The 14,440-nt window shown below is 33.0% G+C and overlaps 1 protein-coding gene across 2 annotated transcripts in view; it reads right to left on the reverse strand.

Moving 5' to 3' along the window:
- The window catches only part of Trappc11 (trafficking protein particle complex subunit 11), a 44,299-nt gene that overhangs the window by 9,763 nt on the left and 20,096 nt on the right, over positions 1-14,440 (reverse strand). The window contains exons 16-25 of one of the 2 annotated variants that reach the window (XM_046419084.2): positions 14,215-14,334; positions 13,494-13,624; positions 10,486-10,641; positions 8,630-8,817; positions 8,168-8,316; positions 7,865-7,986; positions 7,206-7,325; positions 6,531-6,596; positions 6,065-6,221; positions 3,335-3,443 (exon numbers count right to left, since the gene is read on the reverse strand). In XM_046419084.2, coding sequence (XP_046275040.1) covers positions 3,335-3,443; positions 6,065-6,221; positions 6,531-6,596; positions 7,206-7,325; positions 7,865-7,986; positions 8,168-8,316; positions 8,630-8,817; positions 10,486-10,641; positions 13,494-13,624; positions 14,215-14,334 — 1,318 coding nt within the window. Of the gene's footprint in view, positions 1-3,334; positions 3,444-6,064; positions 6,222-6,530; positions 6,597-7,205; positions 7,326-7,864; positions 7,987-8,167; positions 8,317-8,629; positions 8,818-10,485; positions 10,642-13,493; positions 13,625-14,214; positions 14,348-14,440 lie in introns of both variants that reach the window. The other variant, XM_046419083.2, reaches the window with a different exon arrangement.

A 14,440-nucleotide genomic window follows, 5' to 3' on the forward strand; every position in this document is an offset into this window, starting at 1 on the left:
CCAATTATACACAAAGTCCTAAGAAACATGTAGTATGTTTCATGCTTTTCAATGTTATATAAATACAATTTGTTCATATTCTCATCTGCAGCTTGCTACGTTCATTTTACATTATGATATTGACAGGTGCACCTCTGGTTCATTCACTTTCACTTGTAAGTAGTATTTCACTGCAAAAATGTACCCCAATTTGTCCACTTCCCTGTTGATGAGCATTTAGTTTTTCAAACTTTTTAACTATTATAATCAGTGCTGCTATGAACATTCTTCTCCATATGTCCTCTGGGTACAGATCTTTCCTATGTCTGCATCATTACAGATATCTTCAACTTGATCTAGCAGTGCCTATTAGATTTCTAAATCAATTGTTCTAGTATATTCCACATCTTTAGTAAACTTGGTATCGTTAACCCTTTTCCTTTTTTTCAAGCTAGTGGGATATGAATCTCAAAAGCATGCTTTGAATTTGTCATTCCCCAATTACTAGGAAGGTTGAGCTTCTCTCCATATGTATGTTTATTGGCTATGTGGTTTCCTCTACTTAAACTGCCTCCTCAAGTATTTTGTTCACCTATCTTTTTTAATATGACTTATGGAAGTTCTTGATATGAACTCTAATCCTTGTCAGTTAAACTTGTTGCAAACATGTTTTCCCAGTTTGTACTTTGTCTATTCACTCATGGTATTTTTAGAGAAATGAAAATTTAAATATTTTTTTTTACCATACCATTTATTTTTATTCTTTTAGTCATACATGACAGCAGAATGTATTTTGACATATAATACATACATGGAATGTAAATACATCAATCATATTGTCTATTCTATTCTGCTGCCCTTCCTATCCCCCCTACTCCTCCCCTCCTCTCCCATCCTTTCTCTCTATCCAATCTAATGTGACACACTTTTTATTTTCTTTTTCTCATCACAACATCATATATGTATTCTGTATAACAATGAGGTTCTCCTTCCATCTTCCGTGCAACTCCCCTTCTCCCTCTTTTTCCCTCCCACCTCTCTTCCCTGTTTAGTGGTAGTCTTCTTCTCATGCTCTTCCTCCCTATCTCATTTTGAGACACCTATAGCACAAGAGTTAAAACCAAGAATCAACAAATGGGACAAATTCAAACTAAAAAGTTTTTTCTCAGCAAGAGAAATAATATGTGAGGTGAATAGGGAGCCTACATCCTGGGAACAAATTTTTACCCCTCAAACATCTATAGAGCTCTAATCTCTAGAGTATACAAAGAACTCAAAAAGTTAAACAACAAAAAACCAAATAACCCAATCAACAAATGGGCCAAGAACTTGAACAGAAACTTCTCAGAAGAGGATATACAATCAATCAACAAATACATGAAAAAATGCTCACCATCTCTAGCAATCAGAGAAATGCAAATTAAAACTACTCTAAGATACCATCTCACTCCAATAAGAATGGCAGCCATTATGAAGTCAAACAACAATAAGTGCTTTTGAGGATGTGGGGAAAAAGGTACACTCATACACTGCTGGTGGGACTGCAAATTGGTGCAGCCAATTTGGAAAGCAGTATGGAGATTCCTTGGAAAGCTGGGAATGGAACCACCATTTGACCCAGCTATTCCCCTTCTCGGACTATACCCAAAAGACCTAAAAAGAGCATACTACAGGGACACAGCAACATCAATGTTTATAGCAGCACAATTCACAATAGCTAGATTGTGGAACCAACCTAGATGCCCTTCAACAGATAAATGGATTAAAAAAATGTGGCATTTATATACTATGGAATATTACTCAGCACTAAAAAATAACAATATCATGGCATTTGCAGGCAAATGGATGGCATTAGAGCAGATTATGCTAAGTGAAGTTAGCCAATCCCTAAAAAAAAAAAAAAAAATGCCGAATGTCTTCTCTGAAAATTTAATTTTAATCAATCAAATTAATTAATCAATTTTAGAGATCTTTAAGACCTAATCCATGTCATAAAGCAATTCTCTTATGCTTTCTGTTCAAAGTAATAAAGTTTTATCATTTACAATAAGATCTTTAATATACCTAGAATGAATTTTTATATTTAGTATACAGTTTAATTCCAAATTTTTCCCAAATGAATAGCTGATTATTCACCACCAGTGATAAAACAGTTCATCCTTTCTCAATTGATCTGCAATGTTCTCTCTGTAAAATATCAGTTCCACACAGGTATGGATCTACAAGTCTATTTCTAGACTCTCTCTTTCAATCTATTGGCTAATTTACACGTTCCTGAGCCAAGAGTGCTGACAATTATAGTTTTATAATAAGTCTTGGAATCTAGAAGGGCAAGAACCACTGCCTAGTTCTTTTTTCTGGAGTATTTTGATTATTTCTGACTTTTTTCCTTTCCATATAATTTTTATTTTCAGTACTGAGGATTAAACCCAAGGGCACTCCACCACTGAGCTACAACCCCAGTCCTTTTTATTTTTTATATTGAGATAAAGTCCCATTAAGTTGTCAAAGCTGACTTGCAATCCTCCTGCCCTAGGTCCCCAGGTCCCTGATATTACAGGTGTATGAATCCAGCTCATATGAATTTTAGAATCAAGTGTCCAGTTACACAAAAATATCTGTTGAAATATTAAAGACCTGTACTGAATCTATAGAAAAACTTAAAGAGACTAAATCTTACACAAGATCACTGTGTATCTCTCCCATCTACTTAGGTTTTTCCTCTGTTGCTTTTAAGTTATCTCCATAAAGGCAAGGCAAATCTTCTATTAAGTATAATCCTACATATATTAGAATCGTGGTTATCATGAAAACAATATTTTTGTTTTACTCTTATTTATTTTTTTTCAGGGTGGGGGGGAGATTGGGATTAGGCCCAGGGCCTCATACATGCTAGGCAGGCACCCTACCACTGAGCTATATCCCCACTCCCTCTATCTTTAAAGTACATTGCCTAAAGGCTTATTTTTGACATATAGAAATATAATTGACATTTGTATATTGATATTATATTCAGAACATTGCCCAAACTCTTTTAATTCCCTTGGGTTTTCTATATAGACAATTATATTGACTATCAAAGAAGATAGTTTCCACCTTATGTGTTCTCATAATCCTATCTTCAGATTTAGTATGGCTGAAATTTCATTAAGATACAATGAAATTTTATATAGCACAAAACTATGGCAAACACAAATTAAAGTTTAATTTTCTGTTTTAGTCTGTGTTTTTAGCACATGACTGATTATATTCATATGATTACTATTCTGCTTTTCAGAATGATAAATGACAATCACAAATAAAGTATTAGACTAACAAAGACACGAAGAAGAGATAGAGTAGACATTATATTTACCTCTTCCAGGAGATAATATAATGTCCAGTTGCTACTCCACCTTCATTTCCAACAGATGGGCATCGAAGACAAAAGCATTCACTAGCACTCTCTCCAGTCTGTAAGACAACTATAAGACAACTCTATAATCTTACACAGTGGTTTCATCTATGAGAGTTTCATATTTAAGCAATATAAAAAAGGTTTACATTATGAATTAAATAATATTTATAGAGACTTAGATAGTAGTGTCCACAGACATCAAATGACTTTTTTAAGACCACAAGGTCCAGTGTTTGTGCTAATTTACTAATATTTCATAGGATAAAAACCAGTGAGAAATCTGTGTGTCATACCAAAACTAATGAACAGGAGGAGCTTGGAGGTAGAATGATCACCACAGTGATTATTATTCTTTTTCCAAATCATTTCATGTCTTAAAAAAAAATTTTAGAGTAGAGAAAAAGAGAAAACATAAGTCACCCTTAAAGTACACAAAATGTGAATCTAAAAAATTCTGGGTTTTTTTCTGAGTGAATATTCATTATCAGTACCACTCAAATGGAAATGTATCACATATTACTTCATTATGTTCTAGTATGACCAATCACCTGTTTGTTTCCTTTTGTTAATTTTATAGTAAATTCCTTTAGTGCTCATCTAAACCAAGTCTTCTCAACCTTTTAGCACTTCACAGCCTGCAATATCACTCCCTTCAATATCACTCCCTTAAATACAACCAGGCAATGTTGCCTTTCTGATGTCAATTTTAGGACATTTGTGAGTAAAACTCTGAAATAATAACAACACTCCCAAACATTAGGTTGTTATTGTTTTATGACTATTTTTTCTTTTTTGGTGCTAGGAATTGAACCCAGGGGTGCTCAACAACGTAGCCACATCCCCAGCCCATTTCATTTTTTATTTTGAGACACATTCTCACTAAGTTGCTTAGGGCCTTGCTAAGTTGCTGAGACCATCTTTGAACTTGCTATCCTTCTGCCTCAGCCTCCCAAGCTACTGGGATTATAATAATGTACCACCATGCCCAACATTTTTGTAATTTTTTAATGAAGACAGATTAATGAAGATCTGACTGTAGATAAATAACAATCCATAGTGAAAAGGAAAAAACTGGGTTAATTTTTACTTCAATTAAGTTCTTTAAAGTAATTTTAAGGACTAACAAATGATATTGTAGTTTAGTAAATTTGAAAATGCATCAATTCAAATCTCTGGAAATAGCTTTTTTAAAAACCTAAGCTCTACCAAAACCCTCCATAAATTCTAAGTTAACCAAAATGATCACAAAATTTATTAAGAATGAACATATGGCAATTTGTGACACAGAAGTGCTAACACTATTGGTTTTGAAGACAAAGGAAAGAGCCATGAGCCAAGGAATGCAAGTGGCCCAGAGGAGCTGGAAAGGACCAAGAATCACATTCTTCTCAAGAGCCTTAATTAAGAAAGAATTCACTGAAACCAACCCCTTGTTTTTAGGATTTCTAACCTCCAGAATTTTAAGACAATAGTTTTGTGTTATTTTGAGCCATTAATTTCATGGTCATTTGTTATAGCAGCAACAGGATCCTAAATCAGAGGAGGTTCAAACCATTTAAAAATACACATTAAATGATGCTGACAATAAAGGCACTCTAAAAGCAAAATGTTTTTAATGATAATTACATTAGAGAACATGGAAATTATTTTTAGTATTTAAATAGAGAGGTCTAGAGACATGTTTGACCTCTATCTATTGTCATCACATAAAGATTTGATGCCAAGATCTTGACAAAAATCTAGTTATTTTATCACTCCAAGGGAAATTAGTACCTCCTTTCTGATGAGTTTTCTAAACAGAAATGGTAAATATGGAGACTGTCTAATCTTTCTGATGTCTTAAGAACCTGGCCTGGAGTCTTACAGTGAAGCACTCAATAAACATTTGTAGATTATTTATTTAAATATGAAATGTATTTACAGGTCAAATGCACAGGTATGCGTTTATGTATGTTTCTGTGTTTATGTGTGTGTGGGGGAAATCTGATAACTGTTCATCTAATTTTTAATTTTAATCTGCATTTCAAATGACTGAATCCTGTAAGCAGTTAGTGCTCAGTGACTGAATTACCAAATAGACAACTCTATATTTGACTTTATGAATATATCATGACTTTTTTCTCATAATATTTATCCTTGTAAAACAGCTGAGTACAATTTTGCTTAGTTTAATATTCAAATTAATTTTATTACCTCAAACAGCTCAAGAAGCAAAAAAGCCTAAGGTACGCTAAACCAGAGGTGTCATCCTGGATTTGAATCTGTTCTATGAAGTTTTAGTTGGGTGATTTAGGAAATTTATGTTCTACTTTCCTAAACATCTTGTCCCATTTAAAATTACACGAAACAATAAACAATTAAAAATTAATAAGAAAAAACAACATTTAAAAAATTCAAATACCAGAAGAATTTCTATTTTACTTTTAAGTATGTTTTTCAGAATTTAACTTCCTCAGATAAAAATTTGATCTTTTAAAATAAGGACTATTCAAGCAAAAGGTAAATGATACTAATACTACCTTAATTCTAAGTGTTAAGTTTCAAGTTCCCTCATTTAGCAAAAAAAAACTAACTCTTACATTGCTAGCTTGCTCAAACACACACACACACACACACACACACACGGACACACAGGCCTACACACACACAACTCTCTGCCATTTAAATGGGAATAATCTGAAGTTTCACCTTTGTCCACTTGGGACTCCAGCTGATCCACTGCAGTCATAGAAGGAGCAAGCTGTAGTTCACTGGATACAATAGTGAGGGCCCACGGGGAGGCACTTAAAAGGTCCGTCATTAACAGAAAAGGGATGTCAGCATAGATCCTTTCCAGGTGCTCAAACTGTCAAAAACAAAGATAAAAGGTCTGTAAGCAATTATACTAATCATTTTATTTCTTCCCATCAATTTCTTTTCTTTTTTTAAAGAGAGAGAGAGAGAGAGAGAGAGAGAGAGAGGAGAGAGAGAGAATTTTTTTAATATTTATTTTTCAGTTTTTGGCCGATACAACATCTTTATTCTATTTCATGTGGTGCTAAGGATCAAACCCAGCGCCCCGCGCATGCCAGGCGAGCGCATTACCGCTTGAGCCAAATCCCCAGCCCAATTTCTATAACCCAAATGATTTCCAGTATGTATCACAGGAATATACCTTCGTGGAAACAAATTTAACTGCAACATCAAATGGAAAGACTGTTTCTATTGTTACAGTTTCATCCTGCAAGAAAATTCAAAGGGAACATTCAGTGGCTTTTCTAACATATTTTATATAAATAAAAATTTTAAAATAGAAGGCATACAAAACACAATTTTTAATTGATCAATAAATAATCCCAAGCTAAACTTTAAGAAGCAAGGTTCTTTTTCTTAGATGAATTTTTAAAAAATATACATAAAGAAACCTGAGAACTATTTTTAGTAAGTTGTCTATGGATAATTCACTCTGCAAAGTACTTTCTTCTATATGATTTTATCTCTAGATCCAGTGAAGCAGGATTTTATAGAACCAGCTATTAAGAAAGATATAGTGACTTGCCTAAGGCTAGTGGTGCCAAGCCTAGAATCTGGGTCTTCCTCTTGTGCATATTCTTTACCTCGCCTTGATTCAAAACGACTAAAATAATAATAATAATAAATATAGCAACAAGAAGCAATGCAACAGACACTTATAATCACTATCCATGTTTATGCAATCATTCAAGGAAAAAGGTGTTATTATGATTGCCACTTTAAGATGAGGCTGTCACATAGAAGATATTAACTAAAATAATATAAGAGAGGATTGGTTCCATGTATGGTGCTCCACAAAGTTATGAAAAAGAAATACCTTGTGGCACTTGCAAACAATTTCCTTTTCTTCAACAGTTGTATCGATCAGGTAAGAAACATACACAAGAAACATTCTTGATCCCACTGTTCCACAGCGAACATACAATGTTTTTTCCAGCTGTAACGAAGTGTTATAATTTAATATTACAGAGGCTTTCTCCTGATATATTCTAGGATAATAGTTCCAACTTTCAGAGTTTACTAGACCAACTGGCCAAATTCTTTCTCTTTATAGGTTGTTACAGTATAACTAATCTAATTAATTCAAGTTCCCACCATGGAGAACCTTTAGTATACTGCCAAGGTATAAAAGTAGGATCATTACCACTCTCTCTCTCTTTAAATTGCCCTCAATTTCCCAATAAATTTTTGTATTTGGTTTGGAAACAGAAGTTGATGTGCTAATGCACTAAGTTACAGACAACACTTATTTTATACAACTAATTCTCCATATTAGGACCATCTGTTCTAAAATCTCTTGTATAAAAACTGCCAAAGATACTCTAGATATTTAAATATGTAAAATGTTCATTAATTAAATCACTTTTTTAGTACTAGGATATGTTGTTAAAACAACCCAGAACTATCTAAAACTTGCTACATATTTAAAGTTACAAACCAGTTGATTTCCCTCCAATCCCCACAGGCCAAATTCACCTGTTCTCCTGGATGTAAGTCTCCAATAGGAATGTCAGTGAGTAAAGCTGGGTAGGAGTCATCGCATAGTTCTGTTCCATGAAGAGTCACATGAGTTTTCTGAGTTAAGTTCGCATCCTGTCCTAAGAGTGTTAATATATTGGGGTTTTAAGACACAGAGAATTTAAATGTTATCATAACAATCAATGCTTGATGAAGAGCCCTATATTATATTATCTTCTAAACAAACATCCTACCCTTGACACTATGGTACTTATTTTATGATGGATTAATAATATCAAACTTAAAAAAATGAATGCTTACCTGGTTTTAAACCAGCAGTGAGCTTCACATCTCTGATCTGGGTCTTCTCATTAGATTGAACAGTCACAACCAAACAATACATTTCATTTGTCAGAGCAGGAGGCTCATGTTGCAAATGCACAGAAATGTTTGGAACTCTGGAAATAATCCTTTGAAAAGAAACCTTAGCTAAGCAACTGTTGGTTTTTGTTTTGTTTTCTTTTGAAGTATTTAAAGAAGATATTTAAAAGAAACAAGAGCTGGGCATGGTGGGCACACACCTACAATCCCAGTGACTTGGAAGGCTGAGACAGGAGAATCACAGGTTCAAGGCCAGCCTCAGGAATTTAGTGAGACCCTGTCTCACTAAAAACTAAAAAGGACTGGGGAGGTAGCTTAGTAGTAAAGCACTCCTGGGTTCATTCTCCAATACAAATAAAAAGAAGGTGATCTTTAACAATCTGCCTTGCAAAGCAGACTTACATTGTACTTGCTTGGATGATTATGCTGTCCCAGTGAACCTCATTGTCAGGAAGTTTAGGTCGTCTTTTGAAAGAACGAGCAGCCTGCAGGGCTTCCTGGGAGGAAGCAGCATCTCCTCCTCCTCCCTGCCAACTCAAAACCACACATCTGCCTGTCTCATTGCCCAGAACCAGGTCCACAGAAGTAATCTGAAAGAGGAAAGGTGTGTTAGAAATGTCATCTCATATGTGTTTGTCACCATCCTCCTCAACAAAATCACCCTAAGAATGGCTACTATAAAAATTCACCCAGAGACCCACAGAGTAGCAGGAAGCAGAACACTTATTGTTTTGGAATGCTTAATGTTTTGTCTTAGTCTGGCTGGGACACAAACTTACTGTACTCTGAATCTCAACTTCTTCATCTTTGAAATTGAGATCATAACCTGAATTTCAAGCCAGGAGACTGTACAGTGCAGTTATGATGTCAATACCTAGGCACAGTACTTGATATTACAGATGCTCAATTAGTAGATGATGAAGAAATAAATATTTAAATGACCACTTACACATCTACAACCTATTTTCTAATTTCACAAATATTTTTCCTTAGAATATCTGTAGTATTAGCAATAAAATTTTTTATAGTTTGAATAAATGTTCCTTTCAATTAAATCCATTAACAAAATGACTCGAAACAGGATTACTGATTATGATTTATATATAGTAGAGTTCTTCAATTATGTAAAAAACAAAATACATCATTAGGGATTTAGTCAAATCATGAAGAACGTTTTATAAAACAAATAAGCAAAAATCTCTGGGACTGGGAGTATAGCTCAGTGGTAGAGCACTTCCCTAGCATACACAAGGCCCTGGGTTCAATCCCCATGACCATAAAACAAAGAAAACACTCTCAATACTGGTTAATGATAAAATCAACAGCCTCACAGAAATTGTTATGGAAATATTGGTAGAACACCTAGGTACCATCTATTTTAGCAAGTTTAAAATAACTGATCATTCTCATTCAAGTCATGTCAAACAAGCACTTAATGTGCTTATCACTATTCTAAGCAATTTATATTTCTGATCTAAACCTCATGAAACCCTAAGGTGTAGGTACCTCTGTGATCCCCATTTTAAAGATGAATACAGAAACAGAGAGGTTACGTAACTGCCCAGGTTCAGAAGCTAGCCATCTGATGAGTTAGAATTTAAGGCCACACAGTTTGGCTCCAGAGTGTATGTTCAAATAAAATATTATAAAATATTACTTTCATCATATATTTCTGAAACTTTTTAACTATATTAAAGCAATCTTTTAAAATATTCATCACTACTTTTTCTTTTAACTATATGCAATCAGTAATGTTTAAACACTAAAAAGATATTTAGTATAAATTATACAAAATATACTTGCCATATTATACAATATATATTGTTCGAAATTCCTTAAATGATTATATTATGTAGTCATTAAAAAATGAGATCAGTCTTATGTACTAACATGAAATGATATATAATATACAGTATTAAGTGAAAAAAGCATGAGTATTATGTATATATTACCAATTTTTTATTAGTTCATTTTAGTTATACATGACAATAGTCAATTTTGAGATATTTATATAAATATGAAGTATATCTTATTCTAACTACCAATTTTTTGGGAAAAAATTTTTTAACTACAAATAGAAAAATGTCTACAAGGAAACCTATCAAATTACCCTGATTGGTTTTCCTTGGGAAATCCAGGTGGGAGATTTTCTTTTCTTTTTTTTTTTTAATTTAAAAAATTATGTATTTTTTAATTGTTTGACCTAAACACATTGCTTTTGTAATTAAAAATATTTTAAAACAAGTTCTGCAACTAACCTCAATTTTCTTTCCCACATCTTCAGTTTTTGCAACAAATTTAAATAACAGTTTTCTTGTTTTACCAGGAACTAAACACATCCTCCCTTGGGTCAAATTTTCCAAAACTTCACTTGCTTTAGATGCCTCTTCTATTATACAGAACTGGTTGTAGTCCTGAAAAAGAGGTTAGCAACGGTCACCATTTACAAAGGCTAAATGTCACCTGTTTTGCTAACATTAAAAGCCAAGTGCTTTGGAGCTAGTTTAGTTTTAACTCCATGCTATTGAAGCATTATAATGGGTTATTAATAAAAGGAAATATTTTAATGCCAAATTTAGGCACTTATCTACTCACTGTTGCCATAAGAATAAACAGTTCACTAAACACAACCTGATTTCTGAAAATGCTTAGATATCCTTTTTGTAGAGAGAGAAATAAGTTGTTTATTGCACCAATGCTGTGCAACAAAGAAGAGCTTCTTGAAGGGCTTACTTTTCACAAGGCTTCTGAGACACTGCACTGTCTCCTGCTTCTCATCCTCTTTGGTTACTTTCTGGTTTTCCCTCAAAAGCCTTTATTCTTTACTGGGTCCCTTGAATTCAGGGGTCCCACAAGTTTTGGTCCTTGGCTTTCTTTCAGTTCTATTGTTTTCTCTTTATGTTTACTTCATTGGTAAGTTTGTGCATTTATACATATTCTGTACCTTTGTGCTAAAATCTCCCACATAAAAATTATGGTAGTCTGTTCCTATTTCCTTAACTTCAGGCTTACAGCCATGATTGTCTAGAGAACAAAATCCCCTCCCATCTAAGTCAGCAGATCCCAAACTGAATGTGTATCTTTCTTCCCAGAAGAACATACTTCTCACAAATAGATAAACAGAGACATCATTCATATATGGATCTGCATAACTGCCATTCTCACCTGTTCATTAAACATCAAAAGCTTCCCAAGATGAATTACCTTCATAAGAATTTCTTACATAGTTCAATTTTTATACATTTCCTATGAGTTTCATTTCTAGTCTATGCTTATAAAACTTAGGCATTCTACTTTTTTCCTTATGATTAGCATCTTGAATTTCAAATAAACTATATTCAGAATATACTTTAATGTTTAAAACTTTATGTAGCACTTTAATTAGGGAAGTAGTTTATATTTCTTATTTAAAATAAAGTAAGAAAAATAAGTGGAATACTAGGATATTAAGGAAAAAGTAAAATAAGAGTCCCTAGAGTAACCTTCTAATTTCAGACTTAAGAGTATTTCATGTTGGGAAAAAAATAAAAAAAATAAAAAAGACCTATCCTTGTCGAACTATGATTCTAGTAAGAAAAATAATTTACCAAATGATTACACATACAAGCTGAAACCATGGCTGTCACTCTTACTATAAAGGTTATGAAAGACTTGCTAGGTCCACCTCGTGACCTTTATTCATCCCATCCACATTCCTTACTCTCTCTATTCAGTCAAGAATTCAGATTTATCTATTTTCAAATGCCTCTTGCATCTTACATCTCCATTCCTGCCACTAGCATCCTGATTCAAATCCTCATATCTTGAAGCTGGGTTAATATAAACAGCCTTTAATTAGTTTCCATAACATCATTTCTTTCCCTCTATTTCGCTACTACAATGAAATTTGTTAGATATAAATTCCATGCTCTTGCTTTAATATTCTCAAACTAATTCAAAGAAATCCCTGGGTAAGGGTTTGAAGTTAAATAAAATATGCTGATTTTCGGGCAATCTAGTTCCATTTAACCATTTCTATTAAAGACATTTCTCAGTCTGTATAAATTAAATCATATTAAAACAGATAATGTCCTTTCCTTATTACCATCCAATAACTAGAACATGGATAAAAGAACAAATAAATAAATAAATCTTAAATGACTTCCATTTATTATTTAGTCTATCTCTGCTTAACTCTTCAAGGCTCCTGTAAACCATCAGGACTTATTTCCCACCACCTATGCTTAAAAACTCTCTGGTCTCTTGAGGTCATTGTCTTGACTTATGCATAAATATAGAATGTGTACTCCTATTTCATTGCACTGTTTTCTGTCAAACATGTTCTCCCCTTTCCATCCTTTTATATCTATCTTAGTACCATATTCATTCTTGGAGCTTCCTTCTCTTTTCTTGGCAAATAGATTTCTAGGTTATACTACCCAATTCAGTCTTCACTATCTACTTGAACAATATGTGAGTCATTGGTCCCTGCTCCCAATGCTTACATTGTGATGGGATGATATGCTATAATCTTTCAAGTTCAGAATACTACTCTCAATAGATGCTTGTTGGTTAAAGGCTCAATATACTTTCTGGGAGAACAAAAGAAAATTATCCATCAAGTGAGCTTGTAAATGAAATAGCTGAAATGTAATCCATAACTTCACTTTATTATATCATACTTTGAAAATGTTCAAGTGCATGAAATATGGTATGTTCCCATTTCTTCAAGAAAAAAGTGGCTTATATATTCATAAATGAAAAATATCTATATTACTCAAGAAGTTAACAGAGAGAACCTCAAGAACCTCAAGAGAATAAAATTGGAGGATTATACATTTAATCATTTACTTATCACTTTATAGCCATCTATTCCATCTTAAATTTCTTAATATTAAACATGTATTTGTTCTATAATACCCAAATAACATTAAAATGAAAATGGAAACAAATTATTTTGAAAATTGGATTATATTCAATTCTGAATCTTATTTGAAATTAAGTTAGACATTATAAAAAATATACACACGGAATTCTTAATATTTCATAAACAAGAAGTAAAAATAAATAAAACTCAAGAGTAGGAAAAGTGTAATACTTGACTTGATAGAGTTCAGAAATATAAATACATAATTTATATTTATATATTTATGTTACAGACCTTATTGAAGTTATTTGTTACTATGAAACCATTAAGACCTAAAATTCACTAAGTTCATTTTATGTAGTTAGAAAATGCAAGCTATAATAATAAACACAATAAAAATACATTAAAAAGTACTATTACCTGATTATTAAAGCTGACACAGAGTTTGGAAAACCTAATGGGATGTGGACAATCAGCCTTCAGATAAATGTCAAACTGAACAGGAACATCAACATGAAAACTTGGGGCATGAAACTTGGCTTTGCATTGTACTAGAAGTCAAACAAAAAGAGCTGAGTTATACACTACCAGATAAACCCAAACGCTTTATTCTATGAACTATATTTACTCAGAAGAGACCCACTGGCATTCTCACTGATTTCTTACTTAAGGTATTCTTACAGGCTGCTAAACTAAGACAGTTCAACAGACATAAATGTAGCTCACTTTTTAAAAATGAACAAAAGTTAAATAAGTTTCAAAGCCGTCTTTAATTTTAAAATCAGTATTGCCTCTAAAATGACAGTGACAAAATTTTAAAGTGAAAAGAACCATTTTAAGATTAATTTGTGCCAAAAGACCTCACTAGAAATCAAAGCATAAACCTTTTAAGTAACTGCCTTTTCAAATTATGCCTGAAGTACATAAATGAACAAACTATGTTTTAAGACATAAATCAAACATTTAATATCTTGACCTAAGACATTTAGGAGAAATTTTTTTTTAAATCACAATTTAGCCATAAAATGATTATACTTTGAAAATTCTTTCTTGACTTTTATATTTATTATTCTACATCTATTTATTTTATAGTAAGAAGGATGATTTCCCTAAAATAATATTTTAGATGCTAGCAACCTACCGAATGGCACAAAGTCCTGTACTCCGATTGTGAAAACATTGCTGCCGGCCAGAGAAACTCGGTCTGCCCACAGCTTCTGAGCAGTTTTCACAGCTAAGACATCACAGTCAGGTTCAGGATCTGGAATTTCATTCTGCATCAACACAGAGGTAAACATTTGTTCAATCAGTTGGAAAAAATATCTAGGTATACATGTCCCTGAAACATATCTTACACAAAGAATTCC

Source organism: Marmota monax, unplaced genomic scaffold (genome assembly GCF_021218885.2).
Source record: "Marmota monax isolate L192 unplaced genomic scaffold, Marmota_monax_Labrador192_F-V1.1 WCK01_AAM20220418_F8-fsc00113, whole genome shotgun sequence".
Taxonomy (NCBI): domain Eukaryota; kingdom Metazoa; phylum Chordata; class Mammalia; order Rodentia; family Sciuridae; genus Marmota; species Marmota monax.